The 26,413-nt window shown below is 47.3% G+C and overlaps 1 protein-coding gene across 1 annotated transcript in view; it reads right to left on the bottom strand.

Moving 5' to 3' along the window:
• Window positions 1-26,413, bottom strand: part of Inpp5b (inositol polyphosphate-5-phosphatase B) — a 73,547-nt gene that overhangs the window by 34,793 nt on the left and 12,341 nt on the right. Inside the window, 3 exon segments of the mRNA XM_059254936.1 lie at window positions 24,825-24,987; window positions 24,989-25,015; window positions 25,017-25,207. Of these exon segments, the coding sequence (XP_059110919.1) occupies window positions 24,825-24,987; window positions 24,989-25,015; window positions 25,017-25,207 (381 nt within the window).

Genomic DNA, 26,413 nt, shown 5'->3' with positions numbered 1-26,413 from the left:
CATAGCAGAACATGGATTAATACACATGGGTTAATTTAAGTTTTGAGAGCTAGTTGGGAACAAGCCTAAGCTAAGGCCAAGCTTTCGTAATTAACAAAAAGTCTCTGTGTCATTATTCGGGAGATGGTGGTCCGAAGAAAGACCAGCTACACAACACTTGCTCTGCAACCATGAAACACCTGGGACACTCTGCCACCCAAACAACTGAATGGACCAGCTAGGCATAGTGACACATGCCTGAGGACACTGATGTAGTAGGATTGCAAGTTAAAGGCCGATCATCTACGTATCAAGACCTTGTCTCACTCAAAACAAACAAAATATAAGACCTGGACCAGTGAGATGGCTCAGTGGGTAAAGGTACCTGCTGCCAAGCCTGACAGTGGAGTTCAGTCCCCAGAACCCACATGATAAAAGGAAAGAACCCATTCCTACAAATTGCTGACCTCTACACACATGCTAGGCACACACAATCACCTGTAACTCCAATTCCAGCTATGCTGCTGGCCTCCCAGGGCACCTACAAACACATGTCATATACTCACACATACACACATATACATATGATTGAAATTTACATAAAGAAAAAGAATATTCCCATAGGGTTGGTGATGTGGCTCAGTTAGGAGAGTGCTTGTCTAGCATGCCTGAAGCCCTGGGTTCAATCCCTAGAACCATATAAGCTGCGTATGGTAATTTAAAACAATCCTAAGTGGAGGCTAGAGGGTCAGAAGTTCAAAATCACCCTCAACTACACAGTGAGTCTAGGATACATGAGACCTTTTCTCAAAGAAAAAGAAAAAGGGACTAGAGAGATGGCTCAGTGGTTAAGAGAGGTAGCTGCTCTTCCAGAGGACCCAGGTTCAATTCCCAACACCCACATGGCAGCTTACAACTGTCTGTAATCCAGCTCAAAGTGATTTGACACCGTTATACAGACATAAATGCAGGCAAAGCACCAATGCACAAAATAAAAGAATTTTAAAAAACTGCCTCCCGCTCCACATACACATATTCCTCTGCTGCCATCTGAGAAGCAAGAACATACCAAAAGCAATAAGCACACTTGATGTGAGACCTTAGCTTCTAACACTATTTTCCAATACGAGGCTCCTGAGAAGTCTAGTTATTTGGGGGCTGAGAAAGAAAATACACAAAATGGACCTGAAATACCCAACAGCACTAGAAAGTAGGAGAGTGCTAAAAATATGTAAATAAATAATAAATAACCACTGGGATGATAAAACAAACGAGAAGACATAACTCTCCCCAGGAGAATTCCAAATAACTCACATAGCAGCTCCCGCTTCTGAGAGGAAGCTAACTCCATACTGCTCAGGGTGTGCAGAGTGACTTCCTTCCAAATGATGAAGCATGCAAAGGAGGAGAATCAAAGCTTTGTGGGCAGAAATGTGCCAGGCACTTCCTCAGCCAGGTGGTCAAGGTTCAGCTGTGATATGTCACGTTGATCACCTATACCCTTGACACACAGACTGTTCCCTCCCTCGACAGGGGCCTAGTCTAAGGAGAAAGGGAGTGCTCCTAAGAGCTGTCAAAGTCATCAAAACCAAAGCAAGACTGAGAAACTGTCACGCATCAGAGGAAACTAAGGGGACGCATGACAGTTCAATGTCAGGGGGTCCTGAATGGGACTATGGGCAGTGAAAGTCATGAGGGAAAAATCCAAGGAAATCTGAGTATGGACTTTGGTTAATAATAATTGTCAATGCCAGGCAGTGGTGGCACATGCCTTTAATCCCAGCACTTGGGAGGCAGAGCCAGGCAGATCTCTGTGAGTTCAAGGCCAGCCTGGTCTACAGAGCAAGTTCCAGGACAGACTCCAAAGCTATAAGAGAAACCTTGTCTTGAAAAAAACAAAAACAAAACAAACAAACAAAAACAAATAATATCTATCAACACCTGTTTAATACTTGTAAACAAATGTGCCCATTTGAGGTGGTGGTAGTACACGCCTTCAGTCCCAGCCCTCAGGAGGCAGAGGCAGGCAGATCTCTGAGTTCAAGGCCAGACTGGTCTGTAGGAGTTCCATGACAGCCAGAGCTACACAGAGAAACCTTGCCTTGAAAAACAAAACAAACAAAGAGACAAGAACCCCAAACAAATGTGCCATCACTAGTGCAGGATGGTGACACAGGGAGCTGGTGTAAGTAAGGTTAGGAAAAGTCTCCGTACTGTTTTCAAAGAAAAATAAAGCTGTCCTGACAAACGTGGTCGCACATACTTTGATCCCAGCACTCAGGAGGCAGAGGCAGGAGGATCTCTGAGTTTCAGGACAGCCAGGGCTATAGGGAAACCCCATCGGGAAGAAAACAAAGCTCTAAACTGTAAAAGATTGTAGTATTGGGAGCTGAGATGATGAAAACCCTGTGGAAGGCTCATCTCTAGCCGGCCTCTGCTCTTGTCTTTTCAACCTTCTGCAGTCCAGCCTTGTCTCAGCCCTCTGTGGTCCAGCCTTGTCTCTAATCTCCCATTACCCCTGCTTACGGTAACGGACAAGCCTGTGGCCCAGTCTGCAGCTGTGTCCACTTTCACCTCCTTGAAGTCAGTCCTGATGGATGTCACTGCTTCCTTTGGGAACTAGTCCTTGGGGGTTCCTCCCTCTAACACCCATGCCCTAAGCAAGGCATCTCTTCCCTCGCTGTTCTCTTCCTCGGACCCTACCACATTGGCCTCAGGGTTTCATTTTTTATTTCTTTTCAATGTGAGTGCTGGAGATTCTGCACACTTTTACCTACTGAGACATCTCCCCAGCCCTAGTCTCAGGATTTAAAAACCTATCCCTCTCTCTCTCTCTCTCTCTCTCTCTCTCTCTCTCTCTCTCTCTCTCTCTCTCTCTCCCTCTCCCTCTCAGATTGTTTTATTGCCTACATGTATGTATGTGCACCACCTGTGTGCCTGATGCCCAAGGAAGTCAGAAGATAGCATAGAATCTCCTGGAACTAGAGTTACAAACAGTTGTGAGGCACCATGCGAGTGCTGGGAACTGAACCTGGGACCTCTGCAAGAGCAGCCAGTGCTCTTAACCTCTGGGCCTTCTCTCTAGCACCTCCACATGGGTCTCTTGCTACATAAATGCAAATGAGCACAGGAGAGCAAACCAGGAATGAGGCTCCATGGACCACTTTAAGAACATGGGGGACTGTCAGCTTTGCTCAGAGCTCGATAAGGAAAATGGAGACACACCATCCAGTGAGGAGGCTCAGTAGGTAAAGGTGCTTGACACCAAGTTTAATCCCCAGGACCCACATGATGAAAGAGAGAACTAACTCCCCCTAATTGTCCTCCAAATGGCCTCGAACTCATAAAGATCCACTTGCCTCTGCCTCCCGAGTGCTAGGAACAAAAAGAACATGTCAACAAGCAGGTGGTGGTGGTGGCACACACACCTATAATCCCAGCACTCAGGAGGCAGAGGCAGGAGGATCTCTGAGTTCCAGGCCAGCCTGGTTTACAGAGTGAGTTCCAGGACAGTCAGGGCTACACAGAGAAACCCTGTCTCGAAAACAAAAACAAACCAACCAACCAACCAACCAATGCTGTGGGATGTTCTGTATGGCAAATGTGTTGCTCTGATTGGTTAGTAAATAAAACACTGATTGGCCAGTAGTCAGGCAGGAGAAAGTATAGGCAGGACAAGGAGGAGAAGAATTCTGGGAAGTGGAAGGCTGAGTCAGAGACACTGCCAGCCGCCGCCATGACTAGCAGCATGTGAAGATGCCAGTAAGTCACGAGCCACGGGGCAAGGTATAGATTTATAGAAATGGATTAATTTAAGATATAAGAACAGTTAGCAAGAAGCCTGCCACGGCCATACAATTTGTAAGCAATATAAGTCTCTGTGTTTACTTGGTTGAGTCTGAGCGGCTGTGGGACTGGCCGGTGAGAGAGATTTGTCCTGACTGTGGGCCAGGCAGGAAAACTCTAGCTACAAACAAACAAAGAGGTAGGCAGATCTCTGTGAGTTCAAGACCTGCCAGGTCAATACAGTGAGTTCCAGGACAGCCAGAGCAATGGCTATGTAAAAAGACCCTGCCTCAAAGACAGATTAAAAAAGAAAAACAGATGTGGGAGAATGTCTAGCCCACCAAGGAGACTACTGAGCAGGAAAAGCAGAGTGAAGTTTTCTCAATACCTTAAGAGTCTTCATCTACATCGTCTGAAACCCCTGGAGGAAAAGCTACAAATAATAAAGTACACTGTGAACCCAGGGACTCTGCATGATCCATTGACCTGTGGGTCTCAGGAGCCCAGTCAGATTGCTCCAGTTTGCCCTGGGATACTACAGAACACTGTAGGATTAATGAAAATAAAACTTGCCTCATGGCATACAAATAAACCAACACCTAAACAAATTCTCAGCTTTGCATTTCTGCTCTCCACCTTCCACCTGATTTCCAGTTCCTACACTCACATCCTGGTCTCTTCTTCACATTCCAGTAAAAAATGGCACCAGCACTCAACCAGCCAGTCAGAGTATAAAACTCACTCTCCCTGGGCTCAGCAGCACATGCCTGTGATCCCAGCACTGGGTGGGCCGAGGAAGACTGGCCTCGAGTTTGAGATCATCCTAGGCTACAATAAAACTGTGTCTTGACAAAACAGGAAAACAAGAGCATTTAGGGCTCCCGCTAGCAGGGTGGGACACACCTATAACCTCAGCACTTGGGAGACCACTGCTGCTCAAGCAGAGCGAGCTACCTCGAGAGAACTGACCTAAAACAAGCAAACAAACACCCCAAGGCCTGATCTTGACTCTACCTTTTCCACACTCACACGTACACTCAATTCATTGGCAACTGAAGCCAAGCGAGTTCTGCCTTGGAAACCATGTCAGTTCTCTCATCAAGACTACAGCAGCAGCTTCCTGTGTGCGCGCCTCCTCACGTAAGGCCTATTGTTAGTTTTCCACAGAGCAGCCACAGCAAACCTTAAAGCGTATTAGATGACGTCATTTCTCTGCTTACAATTTTCAAACTGCTTCCCACCACACTGAAAATAAAAGCCACGCGCAGAAGGTCCTGCCCTGAGTCTCTGATGCCTCTGGGACCCCACACATTCTCACCCAGCCCTGTTTCCTTCTTCACTGTTCCCAGAACATGTCAAGCTCATTGCCATAGCAGGGGCTTTCCTCTCGTTGGTCCCTCTGTCTGGGATTCACTTCCTCCTGACACCCACATTGCTCACTCCTGGCCATCCAGATGTTAGAAGCTCACACTGACACTCTGTGGGAGCCCCCCACCCTCTGCATATCCCTTTATCTGTACTCTAGAAGCTCCTAAATTTCCTCAGTTTGTAGCATCCTACTGTCAAAACAAGTATTTATTTATTGGGGGGCCCACATGTGCCACAGTATGCTTGTGGAGGTCAGAGACAACTTGAAGGAGTTGGTTTCTCCTTCTACCATGTGGGTCCTGGATGAAACTCGGGTGGTCAGGCTTAGAGGTAAGCATCTTCACCCACTGAGCCCCTGTCTTTTCACGTCAAAAAAATACTCACCAGTGAGTTCCAGGCCAGCCTGGTCTACAGAGTGAGTTCCAGGCCAGCCTGGTCTACATACTGAATCCCAGGACAGCTAGAGCTTCATAATAGAAAGAACTTGTCTCAAAACTCAAACACAGGATTGGGGATTTAGCTCAGTGGTAGAGTGCTTGCCTAGCAAGCGCAAGGCCCTGGGTTCGATCCTCAGCTCCAGAAAAAAAAAAAAAAACACAACAACAAAAATTACCCAGTGGATCTAGCTATGAGTGGTGGCATACACTCAAAATTACGGCATTTGGAGGATGAAGAGGGAGGATTATCCTGAATTCAAGGTTAGCCTGAGCTACAGAATAAGTTCCTGTTTAAAACAAAAAAAAAAAAAAAAAAAAAAATAGATAAAAAGGGCTGAGGATCTATAACTTGCTGGTAGGGGCCTTGCCTAGCATATATGAGGCCCTAGGTTCAATTCCCCAGGAACAAAATACACACACACACACACACACACACACACACACACACGCTTGGATTAAAGGCTAATCTTACTTTTAATCATGTTTGTATGTGGGTCTATGTAAGAGTATGTGTACCTGAGTGTGGGTGTCCATGAAGGCCAGAAGAGAGCATTGGGTCCAATGTGCACCCAACACAGAGGCCAAGAACCAAACTCTGCCCTCTGCAAGAGTAGTAAGCATTTGACTTCTGAGCCATCCCCCACCCCTTCATCCCCCTCCCTTTTTGTCTTTTGAGACAGAATCTTGCTATTTAGCTCAGGCTGACCTTAAACTTCCAGCAATCTCCCAACCTCAGCTTCCCAGGTCCTGGGATTGCAAGCCTGTGCCACCATGGCCAGTTTCAAAAAAAAAAAAAAAAATTTTTTTTTTGTTGGTTTTTCGAGACAGGGTTTTTCTGTGGAACAGTACTGGTCATCCTGGAACTCACTCTGTAGATCAGGCTGTCCTTGAACTACAGAGATCTGCCTACTTCTGTGTCCCGAGTGCTGGGACTAAAGGTGTACGCCACCACCACCCCACCAGTTTCAATTTTTTTGAGTGCCAGCCTGATGCTCACAAATTGAAAATTCCACACCACGAAACATTATTTCATGCATGCACCTGCACTCAAACACAAGCATGTACACACACACACACACACAAACATGTACCTTTGGCTTATGTACAAGCTATATATAAATGTCATGTTTACACTTGGGCAGCATCTCCATGATAAATTTTATTATGTATAAGCAAATCTAAAAAAAAAACAAAACAATTCCACACCCCCAAACCCTTCAGGCCCCAACATTTTGATAAGGGGATGCTTACTCACCCTACTTACTTGTTCTAATTCACAACCCCCCCCCCCACGAGAAGAGTCGCATCACAAGGAACACAGCACCATCTCCTGTTGAAACTGCCAACTCCCTTGAGCTGCAAGTTACCTGGTGTTTACAGACCTGTGTTCTCATCCAAAATCGTGCACTCCCACCATGTCCCTGTGTCCATGCTTAGTCCCGAGGGCTTCAGGAAAGCTTGGGAAGCACATCTAACATCTAAAAGACTTTCCTCTTGGGCACTGGGGAATGGCTCAGTCAGTAAAGGGCAGACAAGCAAGCATGGGGACCTGAGTTCAGATCACAGCACACACACAAGTTCGGCATTGGGGTACACTCCTCTGAAACCCTAACACGAGCATGGGGAGTGGAGGGGAGACAAAGACAGGCTGATCCTTAGAGTTAGAGTTCATCACCAGTTAGCACAACTTAGGCTTAGTGAGACCCTATCTCAAAGAACGGGCAGAGGGGGCCAGTGAGATGGCTCTGCTTGCAGCTGGAAAATGTTCCTGAGTTCTATCACCGCGCCCAAGTGAAGATGGAAGGAGAGAACTAACTCCACAAAGTCATTCTGACATCCACACACATGCCAGGGTGTGCACACGTGCACACTTGTGTGTACACATACACTAATAATAAACACAATTTTAAAAATAAGAGAGCTGGATGCTGGGCGGTGGTGGCGCACACCTTTAATCCTAGCACTCTGTAGGCAGAGGCAGGTGAATCCCTGTGAGTTCAAGGCCAGCCTGGACTACAGGTTGTGAACTCTGTGAGTTCCAGAACAACCAGAGCTACATAGTGAGACCTAGTCTCAAAAAACCTAAATAAATAAGTGAAAAGAAATAAAAATAAGATAGAGAACAATTGATAGAGGCACCCTATCTTGACCTCTGGCTTCATATGCATGTGCGTGTGCACACACATATATACCACAGCCACACACACCCTAAATCAACTTAAAAAGTTTTCCCTATTAGTACTACCATCATTTGATATCAAGTCATCTTATCACACACTATCAGGCTTAGGTAGCTTGGCTGACAGCTTGTACGCTAGGTCCCACCCCAGCACTTCATGAAACTGCATGATGGTGCACACTGGCAGAAGTTCAAGGTCAGTCTATGCTACATGAGATGTTCTCATAAAAACAACAAAAGATTTGTAATCACTCATTTATACCAGACACCGGGTGCCACTCCCACTAAAAGATACACCTGGGGAGGCAGGGCTGGCTCCCCCAGGGCTACCCTGAGCTGTAAAAAGGTGCTGGTGTGGAACAGGAATGAAAGCATCAGGGAACTGAACTGGAAGGCCTACTCCACCACCACCACCTTCCTGTGTAAATGACAAGTCACTTCCTGCTCTGGGTCTTCCTTTCTTGACCTATAACATAGGGACATTAACATGACCAGCTGGAAAATGTCAAGATGGAGCTCTGTTACGGGCAGAGGCACTGGGGCTTCTCAGCCTAAGGAGCTGTGGCCACGATGTCGGTGCACTCCAAGGCCCCTTAGTGTGCTCTGCCCTGAGGTGGGGGTAGTGTGCTGTGCAAGCTGCCTTGCACCGCTCCACCTTGCCAGGCCTCTCCGTGGGACAGAGCATCCTCATGCTGATGATGAAGAACCATTGGGGGATTTCCAGGCATGAGCAGTACTTGGAACCTTTTCTCCCCGGGATCTGGCAGCATGGAGGCTGGTTGTCAATTGCATTTACTACTCTTCCTCTCTGGCCACAGCTTCCCCACTTCCTCTCTGCCCCTCTCCAGCCTCAGCCCTCCAATCCTTTGTCACCCAGTCCAAAAGGTGACAAGATTTTTCCTTCCTTCTTGTGGTAAGTTACCAGGTCTAGGAATATTATCCTTAATGACTTATGTATTTAGAAATAGAAGCTTACTATGTAATCCTGGCTGCCCTGGAACTTCCTATGTAGACTAGGCGGACCCCAAATTCAGAGATCCACCAGCCTCTGCCTCTGGAGTGCTAGGACTAAAGGCATGCGCAGCATCAGGCTCTCTTGAATATTTTTATATTAACCCTCTTCTGCATCCCCATGGCCATGCCTTCGCTTCAGCCTTGATTTCTGCAAAGCTCACACTTGCATTCACCACCTCCAACCCACTGAATCGACAGTCGGAAGAAAGCATCATTCTCAGCAGGTCATTTATGTGTAAAGTTCCTCAACAACTCGGTCACCTTTGAAATAAAACCTGAACATTTGTGTATTAGCACATGCAAAGTCCTCTATAAACAACCCAGACTGCCTCTCCAGCTGCACTTCCCACCCTCATCCCCGCCTCTCCAAGACCTCAATCCACTCACACTATTTACCTGTTTGCCATACCCCTGACCCCGTGTATATCTAAGCCCACCCGCCAATTCCATCAACACCAGGTAAGCCACACCCACTCTTCAGCTCCAAGGTCCAACTCAGAACCATCACCTCCATAAAATCACCTCTGGTCCTCTCCTTCTACCCTCTTATTCCACTTACTTCTCCTCCATACAGCCCTCCCTTAGGTCTTTTCTTTCCCCCTTTATTACTGGGAGGACGTTAGAGGACAATTCTGTGGAGATGGTTCTTTGCTCCCACCTTCTGTGGGTTCTGGGGATAAAATTCAGGTTCCTGCACTTGCCCAGTAAGCGCACAGTATCTGCTGAGCCAGCTTGTCAGCACTCTTTTTAATTAGTTCTTAAAGTCTTTCTCTGTGTGTATGTATGTGTGTGCATGTAGGTCAGAGGATGACTTTGGGAGCTGGTTCTCTCCTCTGTCACTTGGGTCTCAGGCACCGAACTCAGGTCGTTAGGCATGGCAGCAAGTGCCTTTATCTGCTGAGCCACCTCTACAGCCCAACTTTGAGTGTTTTTTTTTTTTTTTTAAGATTTACATTTATTTATTTATCTATCTATTTACCCACTATTTATTTATTTGTTTGTTTGTTTGTTTGTTTTCAAGGCAGGGTCTTTCTATGTAGCCCTGACTGTGCAAAAGTGCACAATGTATACTAGGCTGGCCTTGAACTCCCAAAGATCTGCCTGCCTCTACCTCCCAAGTGCTGAGACTAAAGGCATGTGCCACCACACCCAAACTTAAAGATTTCCTCCTTTAATTTTTAAAAATTATTTTATATATATGAGTGTTTGCCAGTACCATATGTATGCCTGGTGCCTGCCAAGGCCAAAAGGGGCATCAGGTCCCCTAGAACTGGGGTACAAATGACTGGAGATATCACGTGGCTGCTGGGAGATGAAGCCAGGTCCTCTATAGCCAGTACTCTTAATGGCTGAGCCATCTCTCTAGACTCAAGATTTATTTTATTTTTAGGTGTGTGTGTATGTGTGTGTGTGTATGTGTGTGTGTGTGTGTGTGTGTGTGTGTGTGTGTGTGTGAGAGAGAGAGAGAGAGAGAGAGAGAGAGAGAATATGTACATGTGAGTACAGGTGCCTGAGGAGCCCAGAAGAGGGCATCGATCCCCAGGAGCCAGAGTAATATGTGGTAATGAGCTGTTTGTGGGTGCCAGGAACTGAACTTGGGGCACCCCTCCAGCACCCTTATGTCTTCTGAGACAGGGACTTGCTGTACAGCCCAGGCTAGCCTCACACTTATCAAACCTGCTGCCTCTGCCTTCCAGTGTCTGGGATCCCAGCACACCCAGCTCACGGTGCTTGCATCCCAGCAGAGCCCTAAATGGCTCAGGGGTCTTAGATGTCTCGCCTCTCCAGCCGGACCACAGGCATCTCGGGAGAGGACACGGGACTCTTTTCCTGCATCCCTGACTTGCCATAACAAGTGCTGCTGCATACTTGGCAGTTGATAACGAATACTGAACAAAACAGTCTCAATCTTCTCCTCATTGGGGCCATTTCTCAGGGGTGATCTCTGAATGCATTCCTGATGACTACCTGTCATGCCTACACGTGGAGTCATTTCCTATTGACAGCCTACCTAAATTGGTCAGTCCTAACAACTGCACTCAGCTTGATCTGGGTGTGGAAAAGTATAGAATGTTTTTTTCTTTTTTTTAAATTCTGACTCTGGATTCACATCTTAAAAAAACAAAAAAAAAACAAAAAACAAAAATCTTCCCACACAAACCTTGCCTAACAGATAATGTTGCCTTTTAAAGCTTCTTCTTAGCCCAAATAGCAGTATAGCCAAACACAGACCTACAGAACCTGGCTTCAAAACCTCCAAGGCCAGTGTATATTGGAACTCAGAATTATGGGCACTCTAGGATGATGAGACATTACCTACACCATTGCGGTAAAACTCCCAGTAGAAGTGAGACGCAGTACAACTTATGAATAGCAACACTTGGATAAATAAAGTCTATAAATAGACTCATATCGGTAAAAGGAAGTTTCACTGCCAAATCTAGCTCGAGCCAAACAAAACTTCTTTACAGCCCTCAAAGCTTTGGGGAGTTAGAACCTCTGATGAGACATTGAAGATGGTGGTGATGAGTGTGGCCGGCTACATCACCATGTGCTAGAAAGGACTATGAGTCTATGTTCACACATACGGCATAACCAACACCCATCTGTACACAACACATGCATATCGCTACGGTTTGGATGCAGCTTGTCCACAAGGCTTCTCTGGAAGGTTAGTCTTCATTTAGCAATGCTGAGTGGTAGTGGAACTTGTAAAAGCTGAGGCTCTGAGGTGACCTGGTCAACTGGGGACGCTAGTCTCAGGAGGGATGAAGGTTGTTTCTGTGGACACCAGTTAGCACCTCAATAGCAAGTCCTTACAGAAAGAACAACCCTCCAGCAGTGGTGGCACATGCCTTTAATCCCAGCACTGGGGGCGGGGTGGGGGGTGGGGGGGTGGGGGGGGAGATCTCTGTGAGTTCAAGGGCAGTGTGATCTACAAAGAGAGTTCCAGGACAGCCAGGGCTGCACAGAGAAACCCTACCTCAGGGGGGGAAAAAACAAAACAAACAAACAAACAAAAAAAAAACCCTAGTCCTTAAATCCTTCTGGCTTCACAGTGTGGCCTCTTCTACACACACTACCACACACTGTGAACAAACTTGGACCTTTAGCCTCCAAAATTGTAAGAAGAAACATCTTCTAAAAATAATTTTAACTAAAAAATATAATTATATCACTTCCCTCTATCCCTTTCCTCTCTCCAAACCTTCCCACACAACCCCTTTTCCTTCTCTCTTTCAAACTCATAGCCCATTTTTAAAAATTTTCTTTACACATTATGCAGCTTCAGGGTTTTTTTTTTGTTTTTTTTTTTTTTTTTAAAGATTTTTTTTTTATTACGTATACAGTGTTCCACCTGCATGTAGGCATGCAGGCCAGAAGAGGGCACCAGATCTCGTTATAGGTGGTTGTAGGCTACCATGTGGTTGTTGGGAGTTGAACTCAGGACCTCTGGAAGAGGAGCCAGTGCTCTTAACCTCTGAGCCATCTCTCCAGCCCATCTTCAGGGTTTTTCGGGTTTGTTGTTATTGTTTTCTGAGACAGGGTTTCTCTATGTAGCCCTGTCTGGTCTGGAGCTCAGTAAACAGACCAGGCTAGCCTCAAACTTACGTATCTACCTGCCTCTACCTCCTGAGTGAGTGCTGGGATTAAAGATGTGCATCATCACAGCCAGCCAGGAATTGTTTAAAGTATCAGAAAATAAAGATCTATAAACATAAAGAAAATCTGGAGGCTGAAGAGATGACTCAGTGTTTGGCCGTTCTTCCAAAGGACCCAGGTTCAATTCCCAGCACCCACATGGCACCTCACAACTGTCTATAACCCCAGTTCCAGGGGATCTGACATCCTCACACAAACATACATGCAGACAAAACCCCAATGTACATTAAAAAAAAATACATAAATCTTAAAAAAAAAAAAGAGGCACCCTTATATAGGCAAAACACCAATTCACATAAAATAATTACTAAATTAATTTTTAAAAAAAGAAAGAAAATCTGGAAGGGTACACAGCAAATATCTAATAATGGTCATTTCACTGTGCTGATGTTTCTCTTTTTGCTTATTTCTGCTTTCTTTTTCATTTTGTTTTGGTTTTATTTTTGCAGTGGGCCTCATGTAGTCTAGGCTAGTCATAAACTCACTGCGTAGAAGAGAATGACTTTGAACTTCTGATCATCTTGCCTTCACCTACTGAGAGCTGTGGCGACAGGTGTGTGCCACAATGGCCAGTCAGTTGACACAGGGCTATGGGTCAAACCTCCGGCTTTGGGCACATGAGGCAAGCGCCCCACCGATTGCGCCACATCTCCAGCCCTAATCTGTGGTTTTCTTCTTACATAAAGACACAGGCTTTAGAGTCAGAAACTTAGGTTCAAGCGCCTCTGCCTGTGTGACCTAGAACAAGCTATCCAACCTGCAGCCTGTTTCCTCGGCTGAAGAAAATCAACCACATCTTCCTCCTACGGTCTGTCTTTTTCCATAGTTAACTTGAAGCCCTCCTTCACCCAGTAGCCCAGGTGCTCTAGAAGTCAAATGAGGCCTGGAGAAGGCCCAAAACTACAAAATGAAGATGACAGACGAGGCCTCAAGGCCTGTTTCAAACACTTGATGCCAGACCTACCACTCATGTGGAGTCTGGGCTTTCATAGGAAAGTAAACTCATGTAAACTTAAACCCGAATCAAAATACCCTATTCTGGGCTTGTAAGATGGCTCAGATGGGTAAAGCACTCACCATACAAGCCTGATGACCTGAGTTCAATCCCTGGGACCCACATACAGGTAGAAGGAGAGAACTGACTCCACAATGCTGTCCTCTGACCTCTACAGGCACACTGACACACCATACCCACCCCCACACACAGAAATTAATATTAAAAAAACAGAAACAAATTGAACATGTTGATACATACCTTTAATCCTAGGACTTGGGAAGCAAAGGCAGGTAGATCTTTGAGTTTAAGGCCAGTCAGGTCTACATAGTGAGCTCCAGTCTAGCCAGGGCTATATAGTAAGACCCTGTCTCTAGTAAGACCCTGTCTCAGGGTAAAAAACAAAAAGAACAAAAAAAAAAAAAAAAAAAAACTTTTGAGGACAGAATGTTTTTTTTTTTGTTTTTTGTTTTTGTTTTTGGAGACAGGGTTTCTCTGTGTAGCTTTGCGCCTTTCCTGGAACTCGCTTTGGAGACCAGGCTGGCCTCGAACTCACAAAGATCCGCCTGCCTCTGCCTCCCAAGTGCTGGGATTAAAGGCGTGCGCTACCACCGCCCGGCGAATGTTTTATACTATAGATTCCCTGTCCAATAGTGTGGCCATTAACTACACTAAACACCTAAAATGTGACTACAGCAAATGAGAAACTCAATTTTAAATTTCACTTTATATAAGCTCCCAGCACATACAGCTGGTAGCTATCAGAACTATTGGTGCAGATTTAGACCTGGTCCCTCCTCTGGGGACGGCCAGACATCGGGGTTCACTGTAAGCAGGGGCCATCCAGCTCAGCCCTCCTGTCTCCTTAGAGCCCCCACAGGATGCTCTACACTTGGGTGGCTCCCAGGTCAGACTGTGGTCCCCCTCTCTGCTCTCTCCCTGAGCTCTCCCTGCAGTCAGCAGCAGTCTCCATCACTCTGACCTCAGCTCTGCAATCCTGCCATCCACTCACCCTTCTTGTGGGGCCTCCCGAGGGAGTCAGCCAAGTGTCTCTTCATTCTCACAGCGGCTGCTCTGCAGCCAGGCTATCACCTCCTCATTTGCTGCCACAAGAGCCTCAGAGGTCCTCCCACTTCTCCTTGCCCAGTGGAGTCTCTGGTCTTGGCCACATGAAACTCTGATTTCATCTTTCTGTTCCAAAACTTTCAGGGTTAGACGATGCCTGCAGGTTAAGGCCAAAACTGGTTCAACTGGCACCCAAAGCCCTTTGCATACTGGCTTTACTCTCCCTCATTACTTCACCACCAGACATCTCAATCTACCAGGACAGGTTCCCACCCACGCCCCCTCACTCCTTCTTCCACCCTGAAGCCTCTCCTACTTTCTGGCCGCCTCGCCTGTAGAACCCAGCCTCAACTCCTGCCTCCCCTTTCACGAAGCCCGGCTCACCCCCAGAGTCTTCAATAGGTGTCTCTGTAAGTTCAGAGGGCCTTGTTTGGCACTCTTAGAGACAGGACTTCAGGGAAAACCTTAGGTTTTGGAATAAATACAGCTGGATATTTTACTGGCTGCATCCATTACATCATATAAAACCTCAAGCACTAAATTTGTTTCCTCATTTGTAAAATGGTACTAGAGTGACCGTATTTACGAAGCTGAATGATCAGCAAATGCACAGCCATGATGCCTCATACCTGTAACCACAGCACACAGGAGGCTGTGGCAGGAGGACTCTTCAAAGCCAGCCCTGGAGTCACAGTGTGTCCTAGACCAGAACAGGCTACAGAGTAAGACCCTGTCTCAAAATAAAGAGTACAATGTCTGGTACACAGTAGACACTTGGAAGTTTGGCTCTGCTCTTTTCCCCTCCTCCATTACTACTAACCCCCACACTGCTTGATGGAATGTCCTGTCACAATAAAGTATTGGACTATATGCCTTACGGGCTGGAGATGGCTCAGTGGCTAAGAGTCCTTGCTGCTTTTGCAGAGAACCTCAGTTTACTCACCTACATCAGGCTCTTGTAGAGGATCAGGGTAAAGACGCAGCTCACAACCACCTACAACTCTATCTCCAACAGATCAGACACCCTCTTCTGGCATAGGGTGCATCTTGCCCCAGGCCCTTTCCCTCTCTCCATTCACCCCCTCTGCTGCTCCCTGGATGCCAGGGAGTGAGCAGCTTTCTTTAACCATGTTCTTCCAGTGGGATGTTTCTGCTTTACCAGAAGTCTAAAGCAAATAGAATTATGGAAAAAAACAAAACAAAACAAAACAAAACAAAAACAAAGAGAGAGGAGAAAAAGTGGGGAGGGGACTGGAGCAATGACTGTTCTTCCAGGGGTCCTGAGTTCAATTCCCAGCACCCACATGATAGCTCACAATAACAGGATCTGATGCCCTTTTCTGGTGTGCAGGCAGACATGCAGACGAAGCACCCATATCCGTTAAATACATCTTTAAAAAAAAAGGAATGGAGACAGATGACTGTGAACTGAATCTCTGAAACCATGAGCCAAGATAAATCTGTGTGTGTGTGTGTGTGTGTGTGTGTGTGTGTACATGCACACGCGTGCGCAGGCATGTATGTAGGTGCACATGTGTGTGAGCTTCCTCAGTGGCCAGAAGAATGCATTGAGTCCCCTGGAACAGGAGTTATGGCTGGTTGTGAACTGCCAACATGAGTGCTGGGAACTGAACCCAGGTCCTCTACAAGAGCAGCAAGTACTCTTAACACTGAGCCATCTCCTGGCCCACTTGAAGTTATTTTCCTCTGGGATTTTGTCGCGTTGATTAAAAAGAAACAAAAACAAGACTTAACATACTCCCAAAATTCTTCTTGTTGTTGTATGAGATGGGGGCTCATGGTGGATGGGAGACTGGCCTCAAACTCATGAACTCTCTACATAGCTGAGGATGGCCTTGAACTCCTGATCCTCCAGCCTCCACCTCACAAGTATGCACACCACACCTGTCTCCTAGAACTTTTACAGCATAGTATTAGAGTCCATAGATCACAGCACTTGCTTAATAAATTACAACTGCAAATAAGAACTGTGACACATTCTGAGCCAAATGTTAAGACTTTGAACGCCACACAAACCTTGGACCTCCCTTTTTTCTTCTTCTTTAGAGGATAAGAGGACATTTTTTTAATTAATTATTTTATTATATTATTCTGGGTTACATAAGGCCATCTCCTGGAAAGTATAGGATGCACTTTGAGCACACACACCCCAATGCCCACTCTCCTCCTTCCTTCCCCTCCCTCCCCATTCGTCCTCTCCCTTCCCCTACATGGTTTCACATCTGCTTGAATATCATCTATACACATATGATTTTATAGCTTCATATAAACCTAGGAAGCACAAATGAGAAAAAAAACCATGTAATACTTCATGCGTGTATGATGCTCATGTGTGTGCTTTTTGAGATAGGGTCTCTCAATGACCTGGAGCCTGTGGATTAGGCCGGATTGGCTAGTGATCCCCCGGGATTCTCTGCCTCTGTCTCCCCAGCACTGGAATTACAAGGGCATACCATCAACCCAGATCTATGTGGGTGCCCGAGATCCAACTCATGCGGCAAGCTCTCTAAGTACTGAGCTATGGCCCAGCCCCCCAACATTTGTTTGCCTCAGAATGACATAATTCTACTTAATATGATTATTTCTAGTTGCAGGTTGGCCTTGAACTCCCAATTCTTCTGCCACCATGCCAGGCTTTGAGTCTTATTCTTACACAAAGGAAAACTAAGTGTTTACATAGTACCCAGCACACAAGGCAAGGAGTTCTTGAGTAGACTTTATAACGTAGGGCACCTCGCATTACGAAGAGTGGAAGAACCCTTTGTTACCTTTGAGTCTGGCCACCAATCCAAACAGTTATGGGCTTTGTTTGTTTGTCTGGGTTTCATTTTGTCTTTTTTGAGTCAGGATCTATGTATCCCCTGGCTGACTTAGAACTCCAGGGTAGACCAGGCTGGTCTCGAACTCACAGAGATCCCCCTGCCTCTGCCCTGAGTGCTGGGATTAAAGGTGTCGCCACCATGAGCGGCTTAGGTGTTTGCAGCTTTCCTCAGGCAGGGTAGGTGCCCAGGTCTGCACTCAGCCTTCCTGCAAGTCCTCCTATGCTGTCCTAAGTCAAATAACTATGCTTCAATCATTTGGTTTTGTCCACTTCGTTAACATTTACCAGTATCTTGTGTCCTTAAAAAAAAGTACCACAAAACCAGGTCTGGTGGTACGTGCCAGTAATCTCAGTACTTGGAGATGGACACAGGAAATCAAGATTAAAATGTTTAAGAAGTCAGGGACCCCCTGGGGAGTAGGGACTCAAGTCTAAAAGCCACATTTTGCACCCTGAGTCCCGAATTCAAAACCTGGTTTGTACCCTGTACACATTTAATTAGGTAAAGAAGAACAAAAACAACCCGCCAAGCTTTTAAAGAGAAACTCCAGTACAATCCCTTGACAAGAGCAGGTCAGTGGTGATGGGCTATTAGAGGTGGCTTGACTGTGCCTCCCGGCTCTCTTCAGCAGGCTTCTGTGAACTGTCTGTGGTCTGGTGATAAAGCTGAGAGAGAAGTGGGAAGAACAAGCCAGGAAGCGGGGAAGGAGGTGCAGAGCGGTTCACAGAAGGCGGGGGCGCATGCTGCCTGTGAAGACTACAATTTGTACACTTTCCTCGGCTCAACCAAAGGCGGATTGTTCCCCCTTTGAGAAGGGGCCTCAGGTAGCCCAGGTGGACTTCTTCCTGCCTCCACTTCCCGAGTGCTACAATCACGGGCACGAGCCCCACCTGGCTGGCTCACAGAGACTTTCTTTTGAGCGCCTACTGATGCAAAATGCCGAGAACGACAAGTTCAAGTTTACAAAAACGGAGCCAGGGCTGGAGAGATGGCTCTGGTTGCTGAGCCTGCTGATCTGAGGCTAATCCCAGGATCTGAATGGTGGAAGGAGAGAACCAAATTGTCCTCTGACCTCCAGACTTGCCCCACGCACGTGTACACACACACACACACACACACACACACACACACACACACACATAAATTTTTCCAAAAATGTAGCCTCACACCATGTTATGTTGGCACACACCTTTAATCCCAGCACTCAGGAGGCAGAGGCAGGAGGATCTCTGAGTTGTAGGCCAGCCTGGTCTGTAGAGAGAATTCCAGGACAGCCAGGGCTACACTGAGGAATGTTGTCTCAAAAAATTGGGGAAAAAAAAAAGGACTGACCTTGTACTGTGGGGATTTTGACATGTGAGTAGACAGAGGCAATGCTGCGCTCAAAAAAAAAAAAAAAAAAAAAAGACAAAATCTGCTTAACAGATGTGAGAGAGCAGAATCAAGATGACCACAGGATATGGGACATAGTAGCACATGCCTTTAATCCCAGCATGCTGGAAGCCAAGGCCAATTTGCCATGAGTTCAAAGCCAGCCTATGCTACATAGTGAGTTAGGGGTCAGCCTGGGCTATAAGGTGAGATTTCTGTCTGATAAAGAAAAACACAACAATAAAATAAAATGACCGTGGCCTTCAGAGGCTGCACTGAAAGAAAAGAAACAGGAGGAGAGACTGTGACAGCAGGCAGGACAAAGCCTGCCACCCCAGCATGTGGGAGGTATCAGCAAGAGGAGCAGGAGTTCACAGACACCCTCAGGAGCTCAAGGCTAGCCTGGGCTATATGAAGCCCAGAAAAAAAGGAAGGAGAGAGAGGAGTGGGCAGAAACTTAGCTGAGTCAGCAGTTTACTAACTACATCACTTGCAATCCAGGACTTGGAAGGCTACGGCAGAAAGGATGTGCAGTTCTCATAGAAGAAACCACTCCTGGATAGGCTCAAGACACTGCCAGGGCCTAAGCTCTTGTGGATAGGCATATGCAGCATTTGTTTCCCAAGCCAAAGGACCCAAGTAAGTAAGCACTCCTCCTTCCAGGAAGCAATTTTTTTTTTTTTAAAGATTTATTTATTTATTATGTATACAGTATGCTTGCAGGCCAGAAGAGGGCACCAGATCTCATTACAGATGGTTGTGAGCCACCATGTGGTTGCTGGGAATTGAACTCAGGACCTTTGGAAGAACAAGCAGTGCTCTTAACCTCTGAGCCATCTCTCCAGCCCCCCAGGAAGCAATTTTACCGATGTAAGAATGGCAGTCAAGGGGCTGGGGAGGAAACGGCTCAGTAGGTAAGAGGGCTTACTGGGCAAATGTGGGGGGGAGGGCAAGCATGAGGACCTACCTGAGTTTACATCCTCACACCCCAGAAAAAGACATACAAAGCATGGCTGTGTGCGTTGTGAGCCCAGCACTGGCAAGAAGGGTCTGGGGGCACAAGAAGACGACTGGGACTCAATGGCCACCAGCCCAGCGGAGAACAGTGAAGCGCCAGGTTCACTGAGAGCTCTTGACTCAGGGAATGAGGCAGAAAGCGATGGAGGTGGGCACCTCACTCCCTCTTCCAACCTCCACACACCTACAAAAGCATCTGTAAACCCCCACATACGTACACACACACACACACACACACACACACACACAGAGGAAAAAGAAAGAAAGAAAGAAAAGGACAATTAAGACAGGTTACTAGTGGTGTACCAAGAAGCAACAGTTTTTCATTTTTAAAATATCCAGGACATTGAGACACATACTTTGCTTAAATCCTTATCAAAATACCAAGAATGAACGCCTCTTCCCTGTTACATATGCTAGCTCTAGTTCATATATGGATCATGTGTAAGGTCTACAAAATTATGAAAAGTTTTTTTTCACTCTTTTTTCTAGTGCTGAGGATTCAGGACTTGCACATACTGGCAAGCTAGGATCTATGTAGCCTCCCTAGTGATGAGATTACAGGCATGTGCTACCATGCCCAGCTATTTTTGGTCTTATTGGGATTGTTGTTGTTGTTGTTGTTGTTTTGAGACAGAGTTTCTCTGTGTAACAGCCCTGACTGTCCTGGAACTCTCTGTAGACCAGGCTGGCTGAGAACTCACAGAGATCCACCTGCCTCTGCCTCCTGAATGCTGGGCTTAAAGGCGTGCGCCACCGCCGCCGCTCAGTTATTTTTCTTTTTGTGTTTTTGTTGTTGTTACTATGTGTTTGAGGCACAACAACAACAACAACACACACACACACACACACACACACACACACATCAGTTCCTATGCCCCAACACTGTCCTTCCTCTAGTAAATAGTGATACCTCCCTCTTCCTGAACTGTCAGGCCCCGAGGATGTCTGTATAAAGCTCCCCTCCTAATCGAGTGGGGCACCTCTCTTGTTCCAGACAAGACATTGCAGAGTTCCAAAACCAACTATTTTCTTAAGAAAAGAGTTATTAAGGAGGGTTGCCTGTTGTAGAAACAAGAGTTTGAATGGGACAAGGAAGAAAAATGGAGACAGAAACAACAAAAGGAAGAAAAGTGAGTACCGTTTTGTTTAAAGAAACAAGTGACTCAAAATAAATCAATTTGCTTAGGAGCCTGAAGAACTTCCTATGCAACGGACACGATGGGCAGTATTTCCACCTCAAAGATAAACAAAAGGCAAATTCATCTGCTCCACAATGAAAGAATATATTGGTCACACAGGTTTTACTTATTAATACAGACAAAGCCAGATGAAAGAAACAGAAAAGCAACCCCCAGGCTATTTTTCTTACCATTCTCTCTGGCTCTGACTCTGGTAATCTAGGTTACCCTTTACGCTACCCTGAGATATAAATAGCAGTCACTTCCTTTCACAGGCCAGGCAGAGTTTAGTGCTTTGCTTCCTGGGTCCAGGGGAAAATATTCATAACACAATTCAGTGAGAATGTGGTTACAGAGCTAGAGAGAGAGCTCAGCCAGTAAGGTGTTTGCTGCAGAAGCATAGGGACCCAAGTTTGACCCCCAGCAGCCACATAAAAAGCCAGGCGTGATGGCTTTCACCTGTAATCCCAGGACTGGGGAGGCAGAGACAGGAGGATTCCTGGGACTTTATAACTGAGAGACCCTGTCTCCAAAAACAAGATGGATGGATGACTCTTGGGAAACAACAACTGAGGTGAACTATGGCCTCCAAACACACACACACACACACACACATACACACACACACACACACACACACACACACACATACTACTACTACTACTACTACAAAGCTGCCTAACTTGGTTTGAATCAGCTAGAAGAGAAGAAAAAGAACTTGCTTCAAAACACCAAAATTAGTTATTACCACTTGGTTGGTTTTTAAAATTACACTTGTTCCTTTATTTGTTATGAATTTGTGTATGGGTACAGGTGTGTGATGTGAGTGGGCACATGCATACCATGGTGCACGTGTGGCAGGCAGAGGGCAATTCGTGGGAGTCAGTTCTCTCCTTCTACCATATAAGTTCCAGAGCTCAAACTCGGGTCATCAGGCTTGGCGGCAAGTGCCTTGACCTAATGTGCCATTTTGCTGGACCCCAGCTCCTGTTCTTGTTGAATTACCCCACGGGACTTCAGCTGTCTCCTTTCCCATGTATAGCTCTGAATCCTCCAGAATACAAGTCCACGTCTCTGCCACGAACCCAGACTGAAATGCTAGTGAACTTTTTACAAAATGACTCAGATGGTACTGAGCCCCATACGGTATCCCCAGTGGAGCTGTATGAGTTAAGAGGCCCTTGGTTGCCAGAGAGCAATAACGAGGCATTTCTCCCAAGCCACACTCTTCTTATTAAGGAAGGAAAGAGCATCTCAAAGTTAAGAGCAATAAAATAAGCAATGAAGCAGAACAGATACTGTCTGATGAAACAGGGACCAGTCTAAAGCCAAAACAAGACCATAATGCTCTGGAAACCAAGAGCATCGGCCACTGTGATTCCATACCACAGCCCAGCACCGAGACACCTCTGACATGCTGAAGACACAGACCTAATCAGAAACTAGCTCCATCTCTTTTTCCTACTACAGCCCCACCAAGTCGCCCTGGAACTCTCTTGTTTAAATCTCTGCATGGTGAGTTTGCATGTGTATTTGCAATCCTCATCTTCCACTTTGTTTGGGACAAAGTCCCTACTTCATCCCTGAATACAGCAGGGTCGGTGGCCTTGGAGCTCCCAGAGTCTCCTGTCTCCACCTCCTCCACCTCCCTACCTCACCACAGGAACCCTCGGATTACAGATGCCCACGATATGCTACCTGGCTCTACACGGGACCCAGGGATATGAACTCAGGTCCTTGTACTTGCAAGGTGAGCACTTTACTCATTGAACCATCCCCCCTCCCCCCCAGCCTCAACTTGGCACTCGAATTCAGCTGAGACAAATCAAAGAAAGGAGTTTGGAGTGGGGAGCACTAAAGTGAGATCTTCCTCTAACAAGGCCAAGGGATGGGATGAAAATTAGATCCACTTTGCCCCCAAGACCTCAAGATGACCTTGTTTACCCTACAAGGACCATCCTGCTGCTAGATTGACCCTTTGCCTCCTCAGCTCTATGTATACACTAGACCTTTCTCCATCAGAATGTCAGCTCCTGAAGTATAGCTGTTTGTGTTGTTGTTTTAATAGGATGGTGTCTCATTCCACGGAGCCCATCTGACACTGGCCTTGAGCTCACCGGTATACCTAAGATGACTCTGAACTCCTAGTCCTGCTTCCACCTGCCAAGTGCTGGGATCCCAGGCATCTGCTACCACACCTGGCTGCAAACAGCACTGGGAGGCAGCATTTTGCCTTGGGTTAGTTCCCCAGGTTTTGGGGAAGTGGGTATTTTGATGGTCTACAGATGGGAAGAATCAAAATCCACTACTTGTTTCCACTGAGGCTGAATCTACTGGTGCATCCAGAGGTGGCCCAGAGGGTTCCTGCCATCCCTTAAAAGAAGCAACTCTCTGTTCAAGGCCAGAGCAACTCTGGAATCAGAGACGGCCCAAACAGAAATGCAGGCTTGGTTGGGTACCATTCTTTCCAATTTCAACAGCAGCAACCTAGCAGCTACTCACGTAATCTCACACACTGTTGGGTATTCTGATGGGGATGAATCTTTTGAATTAAAAGTCAAAGCAAAATCTTGACAGTAATTCCTCTCCATCATGTGGCCAGTTTTTCCCTTTGTGAAGAGAAATGAATGCTTCTGCCACCGGTGCACATTTCTCACCCTGAGGCAGATAACTCCAGAGCCGGCTGGCCTGATTTCTCATGCTCTATATCTCTCTACTGGAGGCCCAAAGAACTCCCAATAGCCCAGCTCCGGCATGTGGGCAGAAGCCAGGACCCACCTCTTTGTGCGGCCACCGGGCCTGTTCTCCACTTAACTGAGTTTCTGGCAGCCTCTTGTGAAGGACGAGAAGAGGATGTTAATCTTAAACACGCACCGGTCCCAGTACCACAAACCAGAAGGTCATGGAAACCGAATCGACAGCTGCACAAGTGAACTTTGAGATAAGCCCAAGAAAGACGCACACTATCTGTGCCATCAGGGGCTTCGTGGGCATCTTGTGGTGGTTTCGAGGAAGGAAGGACTGAGGAAGTCCTCTGCTGCCTAGTTTCCTCTCGTTTTACAAACACTTGCCCAACGTGTCACCTCGCCCCACTCTTCATACTTTCCAAGCCTTGTAATTGCAAATGTCCCGGCCCATACTTGACAAGGCTACTTGACAGACTTTCATCGCTAGCTAAGGACCGACAGGAGTAATAGAAATGGGTATTTGGGGATTGCGCCAAAGCCCTCAGGAGCCTGCGGCTTCATGGACAACACCTTGGGAAAAACAAACACCAGACAGCCCTAAATCACAGGGCTGACCCAAATCTCAGCCCCGAGCCTCTCTCTGCCTCTGCAAAGAACAATATCGTGTTCAACAATTAGCCTTTGTACCGTACATGATCCACCAAGGGACAAATGGCAAAAGCCTAGCTGGGTTCACCTGTAACCTCATCCCTGAGGGCCTCCAGTCTCACAGCAGCCAGGGCTCTCCTGCGCTCCAGCTACGTGCACAGGCCACCCTGTCCGAGCGGCGGTGGAGCACAGAGAGCACCAGCAGAGACCACATCTCCTTCGGGGACAGCTCTGTCACAGTCGCGCACACCCCCACAGACACTCGCCACCCTCCCAAGGCCGGGACGGAGGAACTACCTCGGCTGGAGAAACCGAAACGCCGAGAGAGGTAACAAGCAGCCGGAGGTCACGCACCCGGCCACCAACGGGACTCCCCTAACCCCTGGGCCTCAGGATTCCCGGGTACCCGCGGATCACCGGCCTGTCGCCCCCACGCCGGGCGGAGAGTAACTTCCCAGCAGAACTTGAGCCTCAGCATCCCCGCCTCGCCGCCCGCCAAGACCTTGACCTTCGCCCCACACGGCCATCGGCCGACCCGCCAGTCCTCCCGAAGACCCGACACCGCAGCCCCGCTCCGCAGCGACCGCCCGACCTGCACAGTCGCGTTCCCGAGAGCCGCCGCCCGCCGACATTTCCCAGTCTGCTTCCTCAAGCGCTTCATCCCGCCGCCCGCCGCGCGCTCTCCGTCCTCCCTCAGGCCCGCCCCCCTGCGCCTCCTCCGCCAATAGAAATTCTGATTCCTCCGTGGCTCCGCCCCCAAAGCAGAATGTAGCAAGGGCCCTTGAAGCAAGACATCCTCCAATCCTCGCCGTGCGTTCCCAGATTGATACCTGCCTCCTCCAATGGGCGTGAACCCGCTCTGGGTACCCGGGTCCGAGTTCCACTCGCGCGGTTTCGGCGACTGGACATCTGCCTCTGCACACCTGTGTCTAGACAGCCACCGGAACTCGGGATCCCGCGTCTCAGGGTCAAAACCTGTGGCAGGGACAATGGAGCACAGACTGAGGCACGGGTTTGAAAAGCCCGCTGCACTTCTGTAAGACTATGTGGTGGAGACTCTCCAAGCCTGCTTTCCTCTTGCCCAGCGTGGATCAGAAACCCAAATGCAATTAACAGAAGTGAAGACGAAAGTGCTCTGCCAAAGCAGGACTGCGTCATTATCCAACAAACTTTATTAAGTAGGGAACTATTATCCTAATTTTATAGAGGAGGCAACTAAGTTCAGAAAGGCTAGATGCAAGGTCACAAAGTGAGTGGTAAACTGGAAACTTAACCGGATGCCTGCACTAGAAAATGGGTTGGGGGACTTAACTACCTCCATCCTCCACCTGCAACTTCCTGGCCTCTGCTGATAACCCAGAAGTAAGCTGTATATCATATGTAGTGAAATATACTATTAAGACAAGCTCTCTGGCCGGGCGGTGGTGGCGCACGCCTTTAATCCCAGCACTAGGGAGGCAGAGCCAGGTAGATCTCTGTGAGTTCAAGGCCAGCCTGGTCTACAGAGCGAGATCCAGGACAGGCGCCAAAACTACACAGGGAGACCCTGTCTCGGGGGAAAAAAAAAAAAAAAGACCTCTGGGGGTCTGGCCATGTAGCTGGGTAGACTTCTTGTCTAGCATGCACCAAGCTGTGGGTTCAATACCCAGCACCACATAAAACTGGTGGTGGTGGGGACATATCTGTAATCCCAGAACTCAGAACATAGTAGTGGAAGGATCGGAAGTTAAGGACCAGCCTAGACTACACTCATGTAATCTCAGCACTTAGGAAGCTGAGTCAGGAAGACTGTGAATTCCAGGCCAGCCTGGGCAATATAGTGAAATCTTGTCTACAGAAATACCAAGGCAACCTTCTGATACTCCTAACTCTTTTGGCACCCCTCCTCTGCAGAAGTTCCTGAGCAACTGTTGCCTCTGACTCAAACCCAGGTCTCACTCCCAAGCCCTGGCATTAACCCTTCTTGCTAAACCCTTCTTGTTGTCCTGCCTGCTCAACTTGTAGAACTGCATGAACCAGATCCAACTGAATTGGGTTTGCAAGGACCTCATACTGAGGAGCTCTCAGCTCAAGTCTTGGGCTGTGACATGGCCAGACACTGCTTTCAAATTATTTTCACTGTTACTTAGTACCAGCCCATATCCAGCCTCAACTGACTCTCACAACACCCCTAGATTATTA

This window comes from Peromyscus eremicus, chromosome 2 (genome assembly GCF_949786415.1).
Source record: "Peromyscus eremicus chromosome 2, PerEre_H2_v1, whole genome shotgun sequence".
NCBI lineage: Eukaryota > Metazoa > Chordata > Mammalia > Rodentia > Cricetidae > Peromyscus > Peromyscus eremicus.
Note: the sequence above shows the minus strand (reverse complement) of the source record. Positions and strands in the feature narration are given on the sequence as shown.